This window comes from Physella acuta, unplaced genomic scaffold (genome assembly GCF_028476545.2).
Source record: "Physella acuta isolate Inbredline_101_S28 unplaced genomic scaffold, ASM2847654v3 ptg001306l, whole genome shotgun sequence".
Classification (NCBI taxonomy): Eukaryota; Metazoa; Mollusca; class Gastropoda; family Physidae; genus Physella; species Physella acuta.
Window position 1 is genome coordinate 237,654 of NW_026732821.1, and position 21,183 is coordinate 258,836.

The following is a 21,183-nucleotide window of genomic DNA, read 5'->3' on the forward strand; positions in this document are numbered from 1 at the left end:
TTAAAAACTTAAAAGGCGTACATTGGTTGTCAAGCAAAGCTCACTGCAGCACATATGCTAGTAGCTATGTGATTTCAGCTCTTGCTTTGTTGGACAAAGGCTATGGAAGCAAATCCAAAAAAGAAAAGCAGGCTGAAATCGGAGTCAATAGCATCAATGGCGTATAACCAGTTGACACGTATCCTTAATTGTGTTGGAGGGGGATCCCTTCAAACACTAAAATTAAGAACGAAGAAGAAGAAGATCCTCTTGCTTTGTCTATATTACCTTTGTCAATAATAACACTCTATGGAGCTGAGACATGGAGAATAACTGCTATAAATAAGAAGAAAATACAATCATTTATAAACAGTGTTTCTTCCAGACTTTTTTCTCCGGGGGGGGGGGCACTTGAAATTTTCGGGGGGGCGGTAAACTTTCTTCGGGGGGGGCGGACACTGTTAAAAGTATATATTTTCTATATAAATTATATAAATTTCATTTCGTTCGGGGGGGGGGGGGCTCCGCCCCCCCCCCCCCCCGAAGAGATGCCTGGAAGAAACTCTGTTTATAAACGCATGCCTCAGAAATGATGTTCTATGACAACGGACAAATCAACTGCCAGTTGAAGAAGAGATCCCCCAGAGAAAATGGAAATGGATTGGCCACACACTCAGGAAGCCTGTATCCAGCATAACAAGACAGGCCTTCAACTGGAATCTACAAGGCAGGAGGAGGAGACGCAGACCAAGAAAGACCTGGAGACGTGACCTGGAGGGAGACACCAAGAATTAGATCTATTTGTTCGTAAATAATAAATGGCTAAGAAAATTAACTGTACAGTGGGATACGGACGTGTAGCATCATCTAATTGGTTGTTGGCTACCCAATGAAAGTATTTGTTTCATCCACGTACTGACTTCCTGCGAAATATCAAAATGGCAGCTTACACTGTTTTGTCGGCGTTAATCATAAGCTGCCTATTTGCAAATGTTTTATCGGAGATTAAAAAGAAAGAAGTATGTTGTTTGTTAAAATGTTTCCCCTCGCTGTTTGATTTGTTTTCATTGATATAAATCAAACTTAAAAAGTAGTTAAGCATTAACAAATGTCAGATAATTTTACTTAGATAGTGGCAGTGCTCACCGCTATTTTCTGGGTACCCACGAAGAACGAATACTTCAATCAATACCAATATGACGTAGCGTAATACTACAGGCAACTGCATAACCTTGTTCGCACCTCAAATTGCTCGTATCTTTTAGCGATTTTTCCCTATTGAAATTAGATCTAATGATTAATAGTCAAAAGTTAGTGAAGTGATATCCCTGCCTGTGTGTTTTTTGTTTGTGTTATTACAATTACTTAAATTAGAGTTCCTAGGCCATTTGTGTTATTAAAATTACTTAAATTAGAGTGTTCCTAGGCCATTGTAGGCCTAGCTAGGTCCCTAGCCTAGAGTAGGCCGTTCGATTCTCAGCTTCCGAGTTTGTTGTTTTGAAGCCATCTCACGGGTCATGCGCTTACCAAAAATGGCGACCAGTTTTGCTTTCACTAATGGGTAGAGGGATAAAAATAAAGATTACGAAGCCATCGTTAATTTTAGAAATCGGAACTATCCGTTTCTATTTAAGTCTATTAATTAAGAATTGTCGGATCTACTTTTGGCCTAATTTCTTTTTTTGTCTCGCAAGCGGCGCCTTAGTGAAAGAAACTCTATATAATTCTCATCTTTCGAATCAAATAACTCTAAAATACCCCATGTATAATAAACCAAACTATGTGTATATGAAACTTGAAAGTATCAATTTTACACACATTACAATTCTGGTAATAACTTATGGTCGGAATGAGATGTGTTCCGTTCAATAATAATAATGCCATTTTATTATAATCTTTTTTTTGGTGAACAGGAGGCGCGGGAAAATGTGTGCCGCGCAAGAATCCAATCATTTGGCTAGGTTTATGACTGTTTTTTTTATGTCACACCTAAATAGAGTTTTTATGCTTTCTTCATTGATGATCGTTTTTTATTATTTTTAAACTGAAACTAATAATTATTAGTTAGATTTTAGGTTTTGTAGCTTGGTATACTTACCCTTTATCAATTTTAAAAGCATAGCATGCTGATTGTGAACAAATATAGTCATAAAACACAGAAATAAAAAGTTACAATGCAATGTCACACCCCCTCAAGAAAACACATGTTTATTAAGCTGTTTATCTCACTTTACAACAGTAATTAAAATTAATTTTCAAATTTTTATTACTTATTGGGTAATATTAAGCACATGTTTACTAATAGTTAAAAAAAACGTAAGTAAATTCTGTTTTAATGAAGGTCACAGGTCAAATATTTTTTTCCTTTAGTCAAGTTCAGTGAAGGGTGTCACACGCCGACCTGACTTTGGAATTTTTTTCATTAATAAGGACTTTGCACAGAAAGTTAATATATGATAAATTGGCTTAGTTTATTAGTGTGCTAGCTATTATTGATACTTTTTTAAATTAAAAAAATCATTTTGAAATTGTCAACAAAATGCCTACCTAGAGGCTTAGGCCTATTCATTTTATGTATGACAACAAAAATACAAAAAAAAACAACCATTAAAATGCTACAACAAGCTAGCTAAGTCAATTGGCTTGGTTTGACCTACTTGAAAATTTTTCTAGGTCATTGTTTGTAATTTATATTTTGGCCGATTCAATGAGAAGATGCGCTAAAATGGCCTGGTTTTTCTTGTCATCTAAATGTTTGTTTGTTGTTTAGGCCTATGTGTTGTCTTGATCGAACAGGGATTAATATAATAAATACTTTAACAGTAGATTTAAATAATAGGCTGTTATAATAGATTACAATTTTTTTAATAAGCCTTCTTGACTGTCTTAAAGTTTAGAACTTTTTACTAGATATATTATAACTATACAATGAACCATCAACCCCTCAATTTTATATCCACCCTCATTTTGGATGCGCTTGTAAAAATTGCAAGGATCTTCTATTCCTTCAAGTACTTGATGTTTAAAAATATGGATTTAATAAGTAGGCCAATCGGTTTTTTAAATTAAAAACAAATTAAACTAGATCTTTATCCTAATTTTATCTTATATAACCTATTTTATTGCATGTATATCATTTATAAGTTAACAAAACACCAAATTTACAACTCTTAACTGATTTAGCCTTATGTAGGGTCTGAAAAAAATTCAGTTTAAGGCTATTTTCTCTTGTGAGTCTTATCATTTCCAGTAGAGCCTGATATTGATATTCTAGCTTGTCTCACTAAATTTTAAATTACTATTTTTAAAAATTTAACTTACCCTTGCCAAAAATATCTATTACAAGTTAACAAAACATCAAGTCCCAAACTACATTATTGAAATTTTGGCCAGTGCTATAACTGGTACTGTTGTTTGTTTGCTACTTGACCATTTACTGCCCAGGGCATCAAAGCTATTTTACTCTTCGTACGGCTAGGCATACAGACAACACATTTTTCAACCGCAGCACTATTTAAAAAAAAAAAACAACCAAAACTACTGTTAAAAATTAATTTTAAATATAAATCATACACAAAACTGGTCCTAGTTTATTATGTTTGAGGTAAAATAGCATAATAACTAAAAATGACATTAATCCCAAAAAACTTGGGGGGAAAAACTCAGCTAATTGTAGTATTATTTCTATAGAAAATTTATTTTGAATGCTAAAAAAAGTTCAGTGTAATCACTGGAGCTATTTTCTTTTTCAATATCCCTATATTAATATTAAAACCCGATTCAACAACAGAGGCATTTTAATAAAATTTAATTTCTCTAATTATATTTCCTGTAATTTAAATAAAATAATTCTTAAGATAAATTGTAGAAAACAAACCACTAGTGAAAGAACAAGAAAACAATTTAAAATAAAACTTATTTCCTGTTTCTGCTGTTATCTTCAAAATCTCATTACCAACAAGACTTCCTTTACTACATGAAAATAAATGTACCACACAAAAAATTCTTGGGCGACCGTGGGTGCATAGAACATTTAAATGTTTCTTATATATCTATTTTATTTAAGATTTTATAACAAAACAATCGATAGACCTGAATGCAGTACTTAAATTGTTGTTGCTTTATTTTCAGGAATCCATATCAGAAAAAGTTCACCAGTTAATGGAATGGAACAACAAGAAATCAGTGATTCGAATGAATGGAGACAAGTTTCGCCAGTATGTCAAGTCTGCACCAAGGAACTATTCTATAGTCGTTATGTTGACAGCACTCCAACCTCAGAGGGGGTGTTCAGTTTGCAAGTATGTTTGCATATTTTAAAATAGATAAATTATAACAGCTTAAAATTTTTTTTTTATGTATGGATTGAGCTTTGCAGTAGACAACAAATGATGATTACAGTCGCTATACTATAAAAATGATTGCATTGTCTACTATTGTAACAGTTGGAATTTTAAAAAAAAATTATTATTATTAGTCTGTTAGCATTATACAAGAGATATTTATGTACACTTTAAATAAATCAAGGAAGAGCTGTAGAGTAAAGAGAATAAATCTGTAGCATCCTCATTACAAAATGTTTGACACCTTTCTAAATTTTTAAATTCTCTCTTAATGTAATGTTTATTCTTTAATCACCACAGGCAAGCTAATGATGAATTCCAGATTTTAGCCAACTCATGGAGATATTCTCAACAGTATTCCAATCGACTGTTTTTTGCATTGGTTGATTACGATGAAGGCCCTGACATATTCAAAAGCGTATGTATCCATGATTATCATTTTAATAAACTAATTTCAATTTAACATTATTTACCTCCTGAATGGAGCTTAAACAACTTTTTATAAAGGCTGTGTAGCCTCCTTGTTTTAAATAAATATGAGTGAGTGTTCCTTGTGAATTTCTGAGGTTCTCATGTGTGGACTGTTTTACTCTTCAGTGTAACAACTTAAAGTATCTTAAAATATTTCTTGTCCCATTGGCTTTAGATGAATTTGAACACTGCACCAGCTTTCATTCACTTCCCCCCAAAAGGAAAACCCAAGAAAGGTGACACCCTTGATATTCACAGGTAGGCTATTTATTTTGATTTCTTATTCTTTAAAATGTGTGCATCAGTATCAGTTTATACAAATGTATGAGCATTCAAATAGTGTAAATAAAAATAATTGCATTTAAAAAAATTCAGGGTTGGATTTGCTGCAGAAATGCTGGCTAAGTGGGTTGGAGAGAGAACTGACATTCAGGTAAGATGTTTATAATTCACTTTTTGAAACAAAAATATTTTCTTTTACTTGAGAAAAAACCATTGAAAAATATTAATATCTTAACAAATATTTTTCTTTAAATATTCAGTAATAATACTATAATAGCGGAATGTTAATTTTTTAGTAGTAGGGTTTCAACTCAAATAGCATTAACCATAGTTTTGATGTTTCTGTCCTATTTCCTAGCTATCAAATCTTAACATTCATGAGATATTTTTCAGATTCGCATTTTCCGTCCACCAAGTTATTCTGGGACAGTTGCATTAGCCTTGCTTTTTGCAATGATTGGCGGGTTACTATACTTCAAACGAAACAACCTTGAGTTCCTCTACAACAAAACTTCATGGGGAATTATTGCACTGGTAAAGCTGGTTTTAAAAATAGAAATCTGTAGGCCTATATTGTTTAACTTTATTAAGGAACATAAATTATGGGTCATGTTGTCTTGCTACAAACGCTTAAAAGCTTATGTCATCAGTATTTTATGAATATTTTTTTTCATTGTAATTTGTTTATGTTTAAATCTTTGACCATCCTTCAGGCTGTGATTTTTGCCATGACTTCAGGCCAAATGTGGAATCACATTAGAGGACCACCAGTGATGCACAGAAATCCAAACACTGGTCAAATGGTAAACATTAAACTAAAGTTTCTTTTTCCTTAATTGTTGAATTGAGTGGATTTAAAGTTTGTTATAGATCAAGAGGTTGTCCTTACCCAAGAAGAACAATTCTTGTTTAAAAAAAAATATTACTCAGTTTTATTTTTTTGTAAATATATCAAATCTCCCCCCTCTAAATTAGCCCTCTTTGAACAATGTTTTAAAATTATTTTTTTCTCAATGTTTACAAATTAAACACAATTTTTTGTTTACTTTTACCAGCATTACATCCACGGCAGCAGCCAAGGACAGTTCATCATGGAAACCTACATTGTCATGTTGCTGAGTATCCTTTCGACTGGTGCAGTTAACTTATTTTTGCTTAAGTAATATTTTTTCATAAGCCATGCTAAACAAATGTTCCAAACAAATTATCAAAATTAGTGTTAATAGTAAAAAAAATATAGGCTCTCAGATTAGAGCTTGCAATAGAAACTTCATGACCTGTAAAAAAAAAACAAAAAGAAAACTAGTTTAGTTTTTTCATATTCAAATATCCTTAACCAACACTAGACACTGCTGTTGTTGTTGGGTTCATTATGTTGAATGAAGCACAGACTATGAAAGGAGATCCGGGCAAAAAAAGAAGTAAATATAAAACTGATTTTCAGCTATATATCCCTTTATTTAATGAATAAAACTTTACACCTAGCAAAACCAAACTTAGAATGGAAATTAACACTTCTTCCTTTACAACTTATTACTCCTTAACTGACTCAATGCAACATTTCTCATTCATCTATTATATTCTCATTTCGTATTTTAACATAATATTTCTGTATTCCAAATCTTTGAATGCTATGTTACTGCTAGGTGTTTACTATTCCATTGCTTTTTATTACAATGCTGTTATTATGTTTTTGTTGTTTTTTTTTAATGGCCAAAGTAAACAAAGGCCTCCTTGCCTACTGTTGTTACCATTATTGAATAAATTGTTTAAAGGAGTAGTATTCTATTGTTTAAGAAACTGTGTAAGGCAGTTGCAATTTTATTTACAGCAACCTAGTTTTAAAACTTTAAAATATGTTTTTCTTTCAGTTTTGTCCTTAGTGGGGTTAGGATGTGTAACAATCTTCTTCAGTCTACTGCTGTCTGTGTTTAGATCCAAGTATCAGGGTTATCCTTATAGGTAACAATCATTTTTATGAACTTTAAACATTTCTGCTGGTAATGTTGTTAACATTCATTAACCAGTCTCAGCCTGGCTCACTAGTTCTACAGACTAATTTGTTGAAGACATTTCATCAACACCAAGCTTGATGTAAAAAACTTAAATTCTACCCAATTTTTTTATAACTTACCAAGGAAAACTGGGTATGAGGCATGTCTTTCCACTAGACATACTGCCTTGTACTTGGGTAATGCCTTGTTTACTTTAAATTCAATAACCTTTTTAAAAAATGAAAATTAACATGTCTGGACATGAAGCTATGAGAAAGGGAAGCTGTTTGGTTAAAGAGGCAAAGCAACATAAAATTTTTAAATTTACCTTTTACTACACAACACAGCTCGTGTTGAGAGTATTTATTATTATTATATAGCTTTTATTTCAAATTATTATAATTTTTAAGTAGATTTAGCTTACTGTTATTATTGTTAGACCCTAAATGTCATAGCATATTAACTGAATTTTTATTTATTTTACAGCTTCTTATTCAAGTAAAAAAAATCTGCTGGTCCTGCTGTCAAATAATTGTTTTTCATGTTGTCATGTCATTTGTTAACTGTATATTCAAGTTATCTTTGACACCTTTCTTTTCATTAGAAAGGTTGAAACGGTAATATGCTATTTGACCAAGCTTGTATAAAAAAGCTTTAAAATAGTGTTGATAATATTTGTAGTAAGTTGTTTTAAAACTTTAAGTTTATCAAAAAAGTTCAAATAAATCAGAGTATATTTCATTGATACATTACTTTTAAATTAGTATTCATTTAGAAATAAATGAATTTAAATAGTTTGTGATTTAGGCGCATTTACAATGTTACATATTTTTAAAAATGTTCACTAGAAACTAACATTTGTTTTTTAACTTTTGTTTTAAATAGGCATTTATTTAGAAACAAATAAATCAAAGAATTTTGTGGTTCAGTTGCATTTACAGAAAATGTTACATCTTTTTTAAAAATGTTACTCTAAAAACTACAATTTTTTTGTATAGATGCAATGACTGATTGTATATGTAATTCCTTTATTCAAATCTTTTTCTTTCATTTTATTGTGGTGGAGCTTTTTTTTGTGGGTAAAATATCTTCTTTCTGTTCTAGCTTTTTAACCTCTTTTAATTAAATAGTTGCTCCATGCTAAAACAAAAACAGATTCAATGCAGTTTATAAAGTTTTGAAAGGTACATATTTTACAGTGCACAACTAAAATGAAAATTATGGGCATTGATTTTGTCAAATAAAATTTAAGTAATCATTATCTAGGTTTCTATGCAGCATTTTAATATTTGGTATTTTTCTTAAATTTATCTCCTTCAATTATGCTTTGTTTTGTTATTTATTTTTAAAATTAAAATATAGATTTATATCAAAATAATTTTTCACTTTGATTTTTAAAAGCTGTTTTTTTGAGTGAAAGAAAAAAAAACTTAACTAAGTCAGAGATACAAATTTGAACAAGTTTATTTTTAAATGGTCACAGTCAACCCTACACAATCATACAGGAATCATCAGTGAGTTAAGTCATGTCCATACTATCTTCAGAGCTAGCATTTTGCCAAGGCAGTTCTTCCAATTCACTATCACTATCCTCTTCACTCTCTCCAGATCCAGTATGTTCCTTCTTTCTCTTTAACTTGGACAAAGCTAGCAGATATTGGCATGTATACTTGTTAAAATCAGATCTGGGGAAATAGGAGTGAAAACTTTTAGCCATCTTAAATAAAAACAATCAGCAAACAAAATAAACAAACAAAATGACTTAATCATACACAAACAGAATATAATTTAAAAAAAAGCATTGTTAATTCTGGTTTAGTCAAGAAAAGTGAAAATTTTCACTCACATTTTCCTGAGATCCTCATATTTCCTGCTCATATTCCTCTGAAGTGTCCTAAGTGATGCCATAATTTTTTGTGACCTTTGCTTCAACTTGGGACCATGTGTGACTAACAAGGGCAGGAGCCACAACAAATAAAACTCAATATGAGCAGAGGTTTCAATCATGTGACCAGCAAAGGATAGCAGCTTGTCAACATAGGTGTCTGATAAATTTTCAATAATAACAGAAGCTGTGGAGACATTTTAATCGTGGAATTATACATGGTTTAGCTCTACATTATGTTTTCTTTAGCAGATTCTAAAGATCAATATATCACTCATTTCCTTATGAAATGAAACCTAATCAAGCAAGCTGTTTTCTTTTATACCTGTAGCTAATTTAGCAGAATGTTCAATACAATCCTAAGGCTATTTGGGAATTAGATCATTTAAAAAAAAAAGCTATACAGTAGCTTAAAGTAGTTAAGAAGATAATTAAGTGCAAATAGAGGATAACCATTGTTTTTAAAAATATTAAGCATAAAAATACATGCAATAGCAGTACAAAGAAAAGTGATATAAAAATGTAATATCCCAAGTTTAGAAAAACAACCCCAGGTTGATTTTAAATTGCAGCACTTACATTTGATCATTACAGGTTACACCTGATACAGGAGATATTTAAATTCTTACCACTATCAATTGGAATAGATTCCAGCACTTCCATAATTAGATTCTGTTCATTCAGTCTGAAGCTCAACATAAGTGCAGCAGAGTAGTCTCCCTTGTTTAATGTGGCCCGGACATTTGCAGGGGTGATGTCCATTTCTAGTTCAAAAGGATCAAAGACCAGTCCCTGATCCAGAGAATAAACGAGCAGCCCCTCGGTTGAGCAGGCAACCCATGATCTACCTGAAGAATCATTTTTAAAACTATTACTTTTAATAGAATACACTGCAAAGTTTATTTAAGAACAGAGTGCACGGACAGCTTTAAAATGTAAGAGTAAAGAATATCCAACTCAGTAATGATGCAGCTGCATCTATGAACAAGCAGAACCATAGCCATAGCCCCTTTGTTAAAAAAATAAAACAACCCAGAATATACATTTTACTATTAAATTTAGGATATCAAATTTTTTCAACCAACTTTAATTGTGTTAATTTTTTTTGGTATTCATAAATTATTAAAATATTAAAGTTTGATATGTATGTATAACATACTGTTGGGATTTTTCATTAATAACAATAACTAAAAAAAAAACAACTAGACACCCCTAAACCTGAACCTAAAAATTGTAATGTTCAATATAATTATTTAAGTTAAAATATCTGACAACAGATTTAAATCCTTTTATCCTGTAAACCAAGAGGGCTGATAAGAAAGGGTAATAAAAAAAAAGATTACACATGGATCAATAGATAAGACTAGTCTTCAAATTGATGAAAATTTATCTCTAAACCTATTTAGAAAATATTGATCTTTTTCTGTTAGCAATTCAATAAAAATTCAGTTGATATATATATAAAACAGATTACAAATTAGAGGACAAAAAATAAATATTTATTTAAAATGCACAATCAGATATAGGTACTTTATTTTTAACCATGCATGTCTTAAGTCATGTATGTAAGTGTTCTTTACTTTCAATTTTAATTTAATTTTACAAGAAAAAAAATTGATTAGAAGTAAAAAAAAAAAAAACACAAAACAATGACAACTACATTCATTGAGGCATTAAAAGATGAATCTCTTTTATCTGCTCAACTATGTAGAAAAGCTTTTCACTGGCTTCTTAAATTTAAAAATTATCAGTTAGACCAGGGGTCTCCAAACTACGGCCCTCGGGCCGGATGCGGCCCGCGAGGTCCTCTCATCCGGCCCGCGGAGATCTTTTTGTCCACGGAAAAAACGTTAGTGGGTGATGGCTGAGGGACTTTGCCCACAAAAATCAAAGACATGCCTGGAACAAACTGGCCCCCGAACTGAAAATTGAAAGGTAATGCGGCCCTCGGGCTGAAAAGTTTGGAGACCCCTGAGTTAGACGATGGCCTTCAAAATCACAACAAACACCCCATTATCTGCTGTCCTTCAAGCACTATCTCTGTCTGTCATTGCAACAGTTCCAATGATGCTTGAAGCTGCTCTGTTATTGAACACTGTGTTTGACCAATGAAATATCTTGGTGCTTTATCGGTGTAGCATCAACATTTATTTAATGTGACTACATCTATATGGTGGATTGGTAATTCAAATTTGACTTCACAACTCACAATTGGGATTAAAGGGACACAAGTATGATAAAAAGTGATAATTTAGAGGGAGCAACAAGAAGGATTCAAACTAATCAGAAGACAAAAAACTTGAAAAAACAAATGATCTGCACACCTTAAGCTTAAAACATGGAGCAGAATGTTCAACTCCAATCCAACAACTCTGATATTGTAGTGCCGTTAAATGTGTCATTCAACTTCTATCTCGTTTTAATGTTCCTGTATTCACTTGGCGCTATTGGAAACATTCTATCCATCGTTGTGTTTAGCCGTAAAGCTTTTCGAGATTCACCAGCTTCTCTCAGTCATCAACTGCTGTGCGTGTTGGATACAGTGTACATGGGTATTGTTTCATGGGGCATAACTCTTATTCACCAGCAAATAATTCTGACAAAGCTGGTTTGTCTGCTCTTGCTCTATCTGATGCATGTTATCAACATCATCTGCAACTGGATGGTTGTTATAGTTACGGCTGAGCGTCTGACATGTGTTGTACAGCCCTTGAGAGTGCGTATTCTGTGCACCAAGAAGAGAATCCTTGTGTTATTCTTCTCTCTAATTGGTTTCACCATCATTATTTACAGTGGTCTTTTCTACATGGACACAAATTTGAACACCATGGGAAATAACTCCTCGTTAGTTTTTGTCTGCCTCTATCACTTTGATGATTCATATTTAGAGATCACAAGAACATGGTTAGAAATAATCTTCATGCATTTTCTCCCATGCATTCTACTTGTTCTAAGCAACTTTCTAATAATTTTCTACTTGAAGAAAAGTAAACTGATTCACTCTTGGAGTAAAACAAACACAAAAGTTGAAGGTAAGTTGAAGGACATTGACCCACCAGCTCTAGAAGGAGACCAGGCACAGCAACCTAGCACAGAGACAACTTGCAATATGATAATACAAACACAAGAATCAATCAAAGGAACAAGTGAGCAAAGGAGTGACCATGAAGTTATCAATAATAATGAATCAACATCAAAACTAACAATGAACCTTGTTTATAAAAATAATAGTAAAACAGAAGCTGTTGACAACCCTAATAATTACACAGAAAGCCACCAGATCACAGATATTACATTAAACGCAACAAACAGAGAGGATCTTTGCAATTCTGTAATTCAGTGCCACAAACAAATAAATGAAGAAAATTTTACTGGATTATTTATCTTATCAGACTTTGACACTCAGACACCTGGACAAATGCGTAAATCTTCTGTGGCTGAAACTGTAATCAGTACCCTCAGCTCTATCAATGATGACGAGATCCCATTCACAAACAGCCATGAATCACACTGGGACAATTTCCCACCAACAAATGAGAACCTGCACAAAACTTTCCGACACACCTGTGACAATTCTAAAACTAAACAGCAGAAGAATATTTCTAACAAACAGCGTCAGGAAAGAACAATGACCGTTATCTTGATTCTCATAAACTTCACATTTCTTGCAACTAAAGCACCATATTTCATCCATGGCATGACACTCAAAGGATTTTCAAATATTGAAAAGCCTATGAACTCGTCAGACACAGAAATCAAGTTTGGTTTTGTCATCTTAGCTTCTCTCTTTAATGCCGTCAGTTTTCTTCTCTACAGTATGGCAGGGTCCAGGTTTCGTGAGGAGTTCAAAAATTTGATCAAAGAACAGATTGCTAAGTTAAGACTTAAATTTATGTGAGCACAATAGTAAAAATCACTGCCCAGAACGACACCAGAATACCATGCTAAAAAATCACTATGAACAGTACATGGATCTGATATATATTTTATTTAACTGAATTTAATAATTGCTGGAATATTGATTATTTTTACTGTAAATACATCACTTAGCTGAAGACTAATTAGTAAAAAAAAAGATGATTGTAAGTTGAAATTTTTTTTATCATAGTGATGAAACCTCAATGCTGTAATATATGTACCATTGAAAAATAATGTTCACTTCTTTACAAATAAAATGACTTAGTTATGTAATCAGGGCTTTTTACTTATATAGTTAAGCTTCAAGTATTAACTCACAACCACAATAATACGTGTGTAGATACAAAATTATTCTCCAAAGTTAAAGGTGTACAACAGTAACATATCTTACCAGTGGGTGAAAAATGTAAGGAGTATATTTTAACTTCTGGCTTCCAAAACCTGGAGCTGTGATCACCTTTCTTGACACCAGGCAGGGCTATAGCTGTACCGTCCTCACCTTGACCAGTGTCCACCAGCGACAGACTTCCCCACTCTGTCATCTTTCTTTTATCCAGAAATTCCTCAAGAAATTAAAGAAAAAACTTAGAAATTTGCCATTTCACATATTAAAATTTCAAATGCTAAATTGTTGAAATCCAAAGAAGGTAAGTAAAAATTTGAAAAGTTACAAATAATTTAAATTATAAAAGGGTTTATTCCTAATGGTGGGACGGAGTGGTCTAACGGTAGAGAGCTGGACTGCTAACCCGTAAGTCTCGAGTTTGAATCCGGGTTCAAGTCAGTAGACCATCCCTGAGTCCACCCAACTCTGATGGTTACCTAACTCATATTAGGGAAAGTAAAGGCGGCTGGGCATAGTGATGACCACATTATCTCTACATATGCCGAGGTCACAGACACAAGTGAACTCTACTTCACTTGCTCCATAGACCGTCAGGTTTGAAAGGGAAACTTTAATTCCTAATGTAGGTAGCAAAAAAAAAAAACCACTTGCTATGTCACTAAGGGGTTAATAGTAAACAAACAAGACTGAGGTAAACAAGCATGAAATTCAATATCTAACTAGAGTTATTGCCAACTAAATAATGTTTTAAGTACCTCCATCCCATCTAAGGAATAGTTGCATGAAACCACAAACTTTTTCATCAACAACTTGTCAGCAACAGAATAGATGCAAACATTCTTAGACTGCCCTCCTGCCAGGATACACTCACCATCTGCGCTATAGCACAAGGATTCAAAAGCTCTGCAAGACATAAAAAAAAACACCTATGAAGAATCGTTCGTTAAGCAGTAAACACCAGATATTTTTTAATAAAGGTTAAAGTAAACTTAAAGCAAAAGTTTAAAAAAAAAAACATGATGAAACATACTTTCCCTCAGCTGCTGTTTTTCCTGAAAACTTTTCAGTTTCCTTACGGAAGTATCCCAAATCATGTCTACCCTCTATAGTTCCCTTCTGCTGGGTGGATACAGTGTCCCAGAATGTTATGTGGGCATTAAGTGTTGCCACTGCTAGTTCTTTTCCATCAGGACGAAAAGTCAAGGCCAGAACTGAAAAAAATATATTTTTAAGCTGAAGTGAGGTATTATACCAAATAAAAAAATGTATGGAACAATTACATTTAAAAAAAAATACATACCAAATAAAAAATGTATGGAACAATTACACTTAAAAAAAAAAACACCAACTCATGAATAAAAATGCATCACTTAACAGAATAGCGTCAATGATATATAACTAGGCAATACCATACTCACCATCAGAATTAAGATCTATTGTTTCTCTCCTTCCCCCATGCTCATAAATGTTCCACAATTTTACAGTTTTATCCCAAGAGCCACTGGCCAAGATTCCCTCAGACTGGCTAAAATCTAAGGCACTGATTGGACCCTCATGGCCTGCTAGAGTCTAACAAACCAATAGAAAAGTGGCTCATGTTATGTTTCATAATATTAAAATAATTTAACTGACAATTTAGAAATTATTTACTTTTTTTCACAGTTTCTAAGACATAGTTGAAAAGTTTTATTGTAATGCTTGTTAAATATATCTAAAAAACATTTTAAAGTTTCGTTAACAAAAGACAAAATGCCTGAAACAACAACTAAAAAAAACCCAAACCTGTAATAATCTTCCCGTTTTCATAGTCCAGATATAAATAATAAACTCATTGGTCCCACCAGCACACACAATTTCACCAGCGCCATCAACTGCCAGGCATGAAAACTGGTCTGGTTTGGGTGATGTAAATGTTTTATAGTTGCGATACCTATTCAAGAAATAATTGATATGATTCAATGAATAGTCAGACTGGATAGAAAATACATTGTTTTGCTTCCGCTAACAAGAACTCTAACGAAATCCAACAAACCTGGTTAAATCAAAAGCCCTCACTGTCCCATCCAGTGAACTTGACAGAACACTTTTGCCATTTTGAGTCACTTTAACACCAGTGATTTCCCCTGAATGCTCAGTGAATGTAACAAAACAAAATCCAGACATTGTGTTCCACACCTTCACCTAAAACAAGCAGGGGAAAAAAGTCTTGGTACACTCATAAACTACATTAAAAAACATCAGATACATGCAATTGATATCTAAAATGAAATTCATGTTTTAAAATATTTCTTAAATACTTTAAAAAAATATGTTCCAAAATAATTTGAAAAAATTGAAATATGAACACATTTGCACTCTTAAAAAAAACATCTTCCTTTTAAAGCGTACAAAAAATAGGAACTAATTAGATGACCAAAGAAATATAACTGTTTAAGCTCTAGCAAAAATACCTATTATAGTTACTGAAGAAATATAACTTTAAAAAAAAAATGAAGAAAAAATATTACCTTTCCATCCCCACCCCCAGTGACAATGTTCTGCCCATCAGGTGAGTACGTGACACACGTCATGTTGTTGAAATGACCTTGCTGCTTCAGCACATAAGACTCTGACTGCCACTCCCACACTAGCAGCTGTCCCAGCTTGCCACAGCCAAGAGCTATCCAGTCTCCACTGTTGTTGATGGCTATAGAGTCTATACTCTGTTCAGATATACTTGAAAATAGAGAAAAAAATGTGTATGTATTATTAACAATTAAAAAAAGCTGTAAACTAAAATACTATACTTATCATAAGCTCTTTAAAATAAATAAGAAATTAGAATGTGAAATAAATACAAAATATGAAACAAAGAGGAGAGCAGTTAAAAATAAATTAATGTTTGTGAAAAAAAAATCTACCTCAAAGAATGAATCAAGCTGAAACCTGGCATTTCATGAAGGAAGAATGTACCATCAGAAAAACCAGACACCAGTAAATGTGAAGATTTATGGAAAGCTGTGGCTGTCAACTCAGAAAATTCACATCCTTTACGGACATCTCTATATGAAAATCTATGGCAAGAATAATTGTGAACAAATTAGGATAAACTTTAAAAAAAAAAAATTTCCATCTCTAATCATAAAACAATAAATTCTAAGACTGCAGATTAATTAAGGCATTAATGAGATTAAAACATAATATAATGATTATTTTTGCTGTGTATTTTACACATTTTTTATCAACAATAATTAATTGTAACAAAACTATATAAAGTAATTTAATAAAAATGTAATGCTTACTTTCCACCCGGTGAATACAACACGCCTTTAACTGGAAACAAAAGTTTTGTAATAATTAATGACAGATGAGACTGATGATAAACAAATAGCTGATCAAATATCAACTAAACAGTTTACCTATACATACAAGGACCACTAACCTGGCTCATCTTTCTTTGCAGTCACCTTTTTCTTAGATTTTTCAACCTCCTCGTCTTCCTCTTGGCTTTTCTCAACTTGCTCCTCCCAGGGTTGTAGATCTTTTAGTTTTGTATCACACTTCCACACAAACACATAACCATCTCTAGCGACACAATAAAGCTGGCAAGTTTGGTTAAGGATGTCTTATCATAGTTTTCTTTCATTATCAATGTGGTTTTTAATTGAAAAAATAACAATTAGTTGGATAAAAAATAAATTCATTAAGTTTAAAAACTTTTAAATGCATTAAAATAAAATAATTATTCTTAAGCTATGATAGTAAAATAAATTGCTCTACTAGAAACAGGTCAAAATTGACTTGCTTACAGATATTGTGAACAAAGTAAAAAACGTGTAAAAAACAAACACGTATCATAAAGTAAATGTCAGCAAAGGATACATCTAAAGAATTGTAGTCAAAATAAGACCCAACTACAACATCACGTAAACCACCCAAGTCATATACATTGAGATTCTTTAATCTCTCAGCTGCTACAACTCTAGTTCGTCTGTCTTTTGAACCAGTGCATAAAACCCTACAGAAAAAATAACATATTTAGCAACAGCAAGAAAGTAATATAGTTAAAAAGAAAATAATATATTTAAAAAGAAAATGCAGATGTAATAAAATTTGTCTATTCCTCAAAACAATCATATTATTGTCATATTAAATTCATTACTCCTCAAAATAAACCTATTACTTTAACATTAAAATTCATAGTACATTAAAACAATAAAACTAAATTTAACTTAATATAACTACAAAAGTTTATCAAAACACCTTGAATCTGATGACCAGTCCAGTGACACAGCATCATCAACATGACCAGGAAATGTCTTGTACAGAACAAATGGATTAAACTCATAAGTTTTTCCAGGTGCATGGAATACCTGCACAACACTGTCTCTTGTTGCAGCAAATTTCCTAATTAGAGAGGCAATAAATATGTCATATGAGAACTGTCTTAAAAAAACACACAATAATAAAATAAAGCACATAAAAGAAGAACAATGAGGTTTAAGTTTAAGGCACACATAAACATAATTCCAGCCCCCATTTATAACTTGTAAACTAAAGTGCCAGCTCTTTTTAGAACTAAGAAATTTAAAAGAAATTAGAAATTTTGACAACAAAGAGTTTTTTTTACCTTCCATCAGGGGAGAACTTGATCTGATAGACTTCATGGTGAAAATGGTAATTACCTAGCACACTGTTGCTTATCAGACTTACAAGGATGGCTTCACCACCTAAAAGCATAGTGCTAGTGTCACAAATGTGATAACATTTTAAAACAGAAACGTACAGCTCTTATATTTAGTAATCAAAATAGATATAATATGAATATATAAAGTACCACCTTCAGTAACTAATATGGCAGTGCGTCCATCAGGAGAAATGGCAGTACATGTTATGTTGACCTTGGTCTCAATAGGCAAGGTATTGGATTTATTGCTGCACAAAAAAGACATGTTCAGAACAATTAAATAATTAAAAATGCACGGTGACTATCTTTTTCAAAGTGAATAAGGAAGAAAACAGCATAAAGTATTTCCTATATTAATAAATGATAATCTTTGTAAGAAATTTATCTAATTTGTGCAAATGAAAATAAATAACCACATTATACATTATTTGCTGACTTATTTAGTTGTACATTTTAAAATATACTTCATATAATTTACACAAGATGTGATTTAATGGAGCATTTTTTGTAATTGTATGGGGGTGAGGGTAGGGTACAGTGATTTTTTTTTATATACTAAGATAATTATTTTTAAAATTCAGATGGGCATGTTAATTTCAAAAATGTTTTCTAAATCTCATTTTTCAACTCACAAAATTGGTTTATACTATGACATAATTGTTACTTTGAGAAAAAATATCAAAAGCCCATGCAAATAAAATGACAGTAGCTGAATGTGTTTTCTGCCAAATTAGTAGCTTACCACTACAAGGGTTTATAAATTTCTAATTTCTTACCTCTTAAGATCAAAAACAGAGATTCTATTGCCAACAGGGCTAATTACACTGTTTCCATCTGGGGTAAAAATAACATTTCCCTTTTTATAGACAGATCCAAGTAAATTGGAGAACTGAGAAATATGAAAACAATGGACATGGAATTAGACTAAAGTAAAATCTTTTTAAACATTAGAATTGAGGTTAAATTGTGAGAGTAATACTAAATATGCAGGCCTGCTCAAAATATAACGAGCTGCATACCCGTGCTTGGCCACGGTGAATCTATAGTTTACTGGTAGTGAACTAAATACTGTACACACATGGCTGGCTAATGTCAATGCTAACCCTGTCCCTAACCCTAACACTGGTCCTACCATACGCCTAACCCTAATTTCTAACCATAAAATTAGTAGAGATTACAATACTACTAAACTAACAACCCAACACCCCTTTTTTAAAGAAGATTCCATTATTGGACACCGGTATCTATAATCATCAAAAAAATTCATGAAAAAATAGGGCAAATGATTTCCTAACGTTTTTGTGTGTTTATAGGCTAATAACATACGCTCAACTGGAGGTGAATGTGAAGCGGGGAATAAAATTAAAATAATAGGCCTACACTAAAATATTAAAATGGAGTTTTACCCTAGATTCAGATTGGTCTAGATTCTAGATCTATTCTTTTTAGGGTAATCTTTCGTTTTGGGTACGTAAAATCGCCGCGACTAGTAATGTGAAAAACAGGTGACTCCATAAATTTTAATAATTATTTCACATTTTGAGGAGGAGTTATATTTAGAAAAATACAAAAATGTTTCCTTGTTTCATTTATGAACCTGTTTTTAAACGATTGAATTAAAAGTTTTCAGTAATAAATGAAGACTAGCGATGTTGTCTAGCCATCTTGTCTAAGTTTTTTTTCTAAACTTATAGTGCAAGATTCATGGGGAAGCCACTCTATATTACAAATGCCTGCTGTTTATATAGCAAATCTTACACGCAAACACTGCTGTTTGTTTAAGTTTAGGCCTAAACTAAAGTTAATTTCTTTAACTTTAATTTGTTAATATTTAGGCCTAACCATTGATTTAGGTTTATTATAATTATTATTCATTTATCTACAATATTTGACACAAATATATCACAATATACGGTAAAATCACGATATAGCGTCGGTTATTATTCCGGAACTGTACAGCAGTAAAAAACAGTAAAACCATGGCGTAGTCTGTCGAGCCGTTCCGGAAACCACCGGAAATACTGTAAACCATCATTTATTTGCCGCCATATTATTTTTAGTACATAATGTTTAAAAATGTGCAAGGATTGATTTTAGTTGCATTTTAAATACTGTTTTGCTAATTATTTTGTATTTCTAATTATTTAAGTCTATGTGCTAATTATTGCTGCTACTAAACATTATTCTGGTTATTCTTACTACTTTTAACTTTAGTTAATCTAGCCTAATCGTCTTATTTACTAACAGAACTAGAGCTGGTTGTCGCAAATCTTCTGCAGGTTTTTTCTGTTTCTTAAAAAAAACATTAATTACTACACTCGAATTTATTAATAATATTTAGATTTACTAATTGTTGCTAATTTTTTGTCAGTTAAACATTAAATTAAGTTAAAACATTAATTTAATGCACTTGACTTTTATTTTTCTTTCACCGGTCAAATAAAGTATTGTTTACAGTAACGAATGTTACCGAAACTCAACGAACATTACCCAATAATTTCCGACGCTATATCGTGATTTTACCCAATATACTTCTATTAACTATTAAAGCCTTGACAATGAGGCAACTTTTTCGTACATTAGAAGCCGCGGGCGATTTTACGTACCCAGAACGATAAGATTATTAAGATTACCCGGCCTTTTTACTTTTTAATTTTTAACTAGATTCTCTAGATCTAGATTCTAGACCTACATTGAAGTGATTAAATCAAATCATTAAAGCATGATTTTAAGTTTAAGTGTAAAGAAATAAAGTTAACGCATATCTCAAGATTACGGTGATATAGATCCAGATCTAATTGCAAAGGTTTTAATACCTGAAAAGAAAACTTCATTGTAGATCTACATCAAATCAGAGTTCTATTTTGAAGGAAGCATGTCTTTGTTTTTTTCGTTTCGCTGTGTTCGATTGCTACTGTTTTACATTTACACCCGCCCTCGCACGAGTTTAATTTTCCATTATTTATAATTATTTCTGCATCTTCTCATTTAACCTTTTTAAAACTAAATTTTAGTTATACATATTTATATTTGATAGGGCTGATTATAAGCGTGCTTTGGAACAATGACAAAATAACAAGTGAGAATCGGATTAGTATCATGTCATAGAAAGATTATTATTATTAAATATAAAAGCCAAAAGCCCACATCGACTACCACGTTATACCTAAAGTTTATTTTGATTGATCCAACTGTATGTTTGCCTTTTTTTTCTGAATGTAAATAATGACTTTAAAAAAATAAATAGTCATAAAAATTTAATATCAATATAGACCTAGATCTAGAATTCCAGATCTACC

General features: G+C 32.0%; 2 protein-coding genes across 2 annotated transcripts; one reads left to right on the forward strand and one right to left on the reverse strand.

Annotated features, from left to right (window-relative positions):
* Positions 1-882: 882 nt before the first annotated feature.
* On the forward strand, positions 883-8,392 carry LOC131958257 (tumor suppressor candidate 3). Its single transcript, XM_059323178.1, has 11 exons — positions 883-998; positions 4,111-4,280; positions 4,623-4,740; positions 4,969-5,051; positions 5,169-5,226; positions 5,469-5,609; positions 5,789-5,878; positions 6,131-6,194; positions 6,422-6,496; positions 6,947-7,037; positions 7,556-8,392. The coding sequence occupies exons 1-11, from the start codon at positions 918-920 to the stop codon at positions 7,569-7,571; spliced, it is 987 nt and encodes a 328-aa protein (XP_059179161.1). The 5' UTR covers positions 883-917; the 3' UTR covers positions 7,572-8,392.
* Positions 8,393-8,515: 123 nt separating this feature from the next.
* LOC131958256 (periodic tryptophan protein 2 homolog) lies at positions 8,516-20,815 on the reverse strand. Its single transcript, XM_059323177.1, has 19 exons — positions 20,701-20,815; positions 18,661-18,773; positions 18,038-18,132; positions 17,828-17,927; positions 17,461-17,604; positions 17,080-17,215; positions 16,640-16,799; positions 16,500-16,530; positions 16,119-16,271; positions 15,726-15,933; positions 15,251-15,399; positions 15,001-15,148; positions 14,637-14,787; positions 14,249-14,429; positions 13,974-14,121; positions 13,264-13,435; positions 9,584-9,802; positions 8,916-9,141; positions 8,516-8,754 (listed from the first exon to the last, which is right to left on the reverse strand). The coding sequence occupies exons 1-19, from the start codon at positions 20,716-20,718 to the stop codon at positions 8,589-8,591; spliced, it is 2,718 nt and encodes a 905-aa protein (XP_059179160.1). The 5' UTR covers positions 20,719-20,815; the 3' UTR covers positions 8,516-8,588.
* Positions 20,816-21,183: the final 368 nt, after the last annotated feature.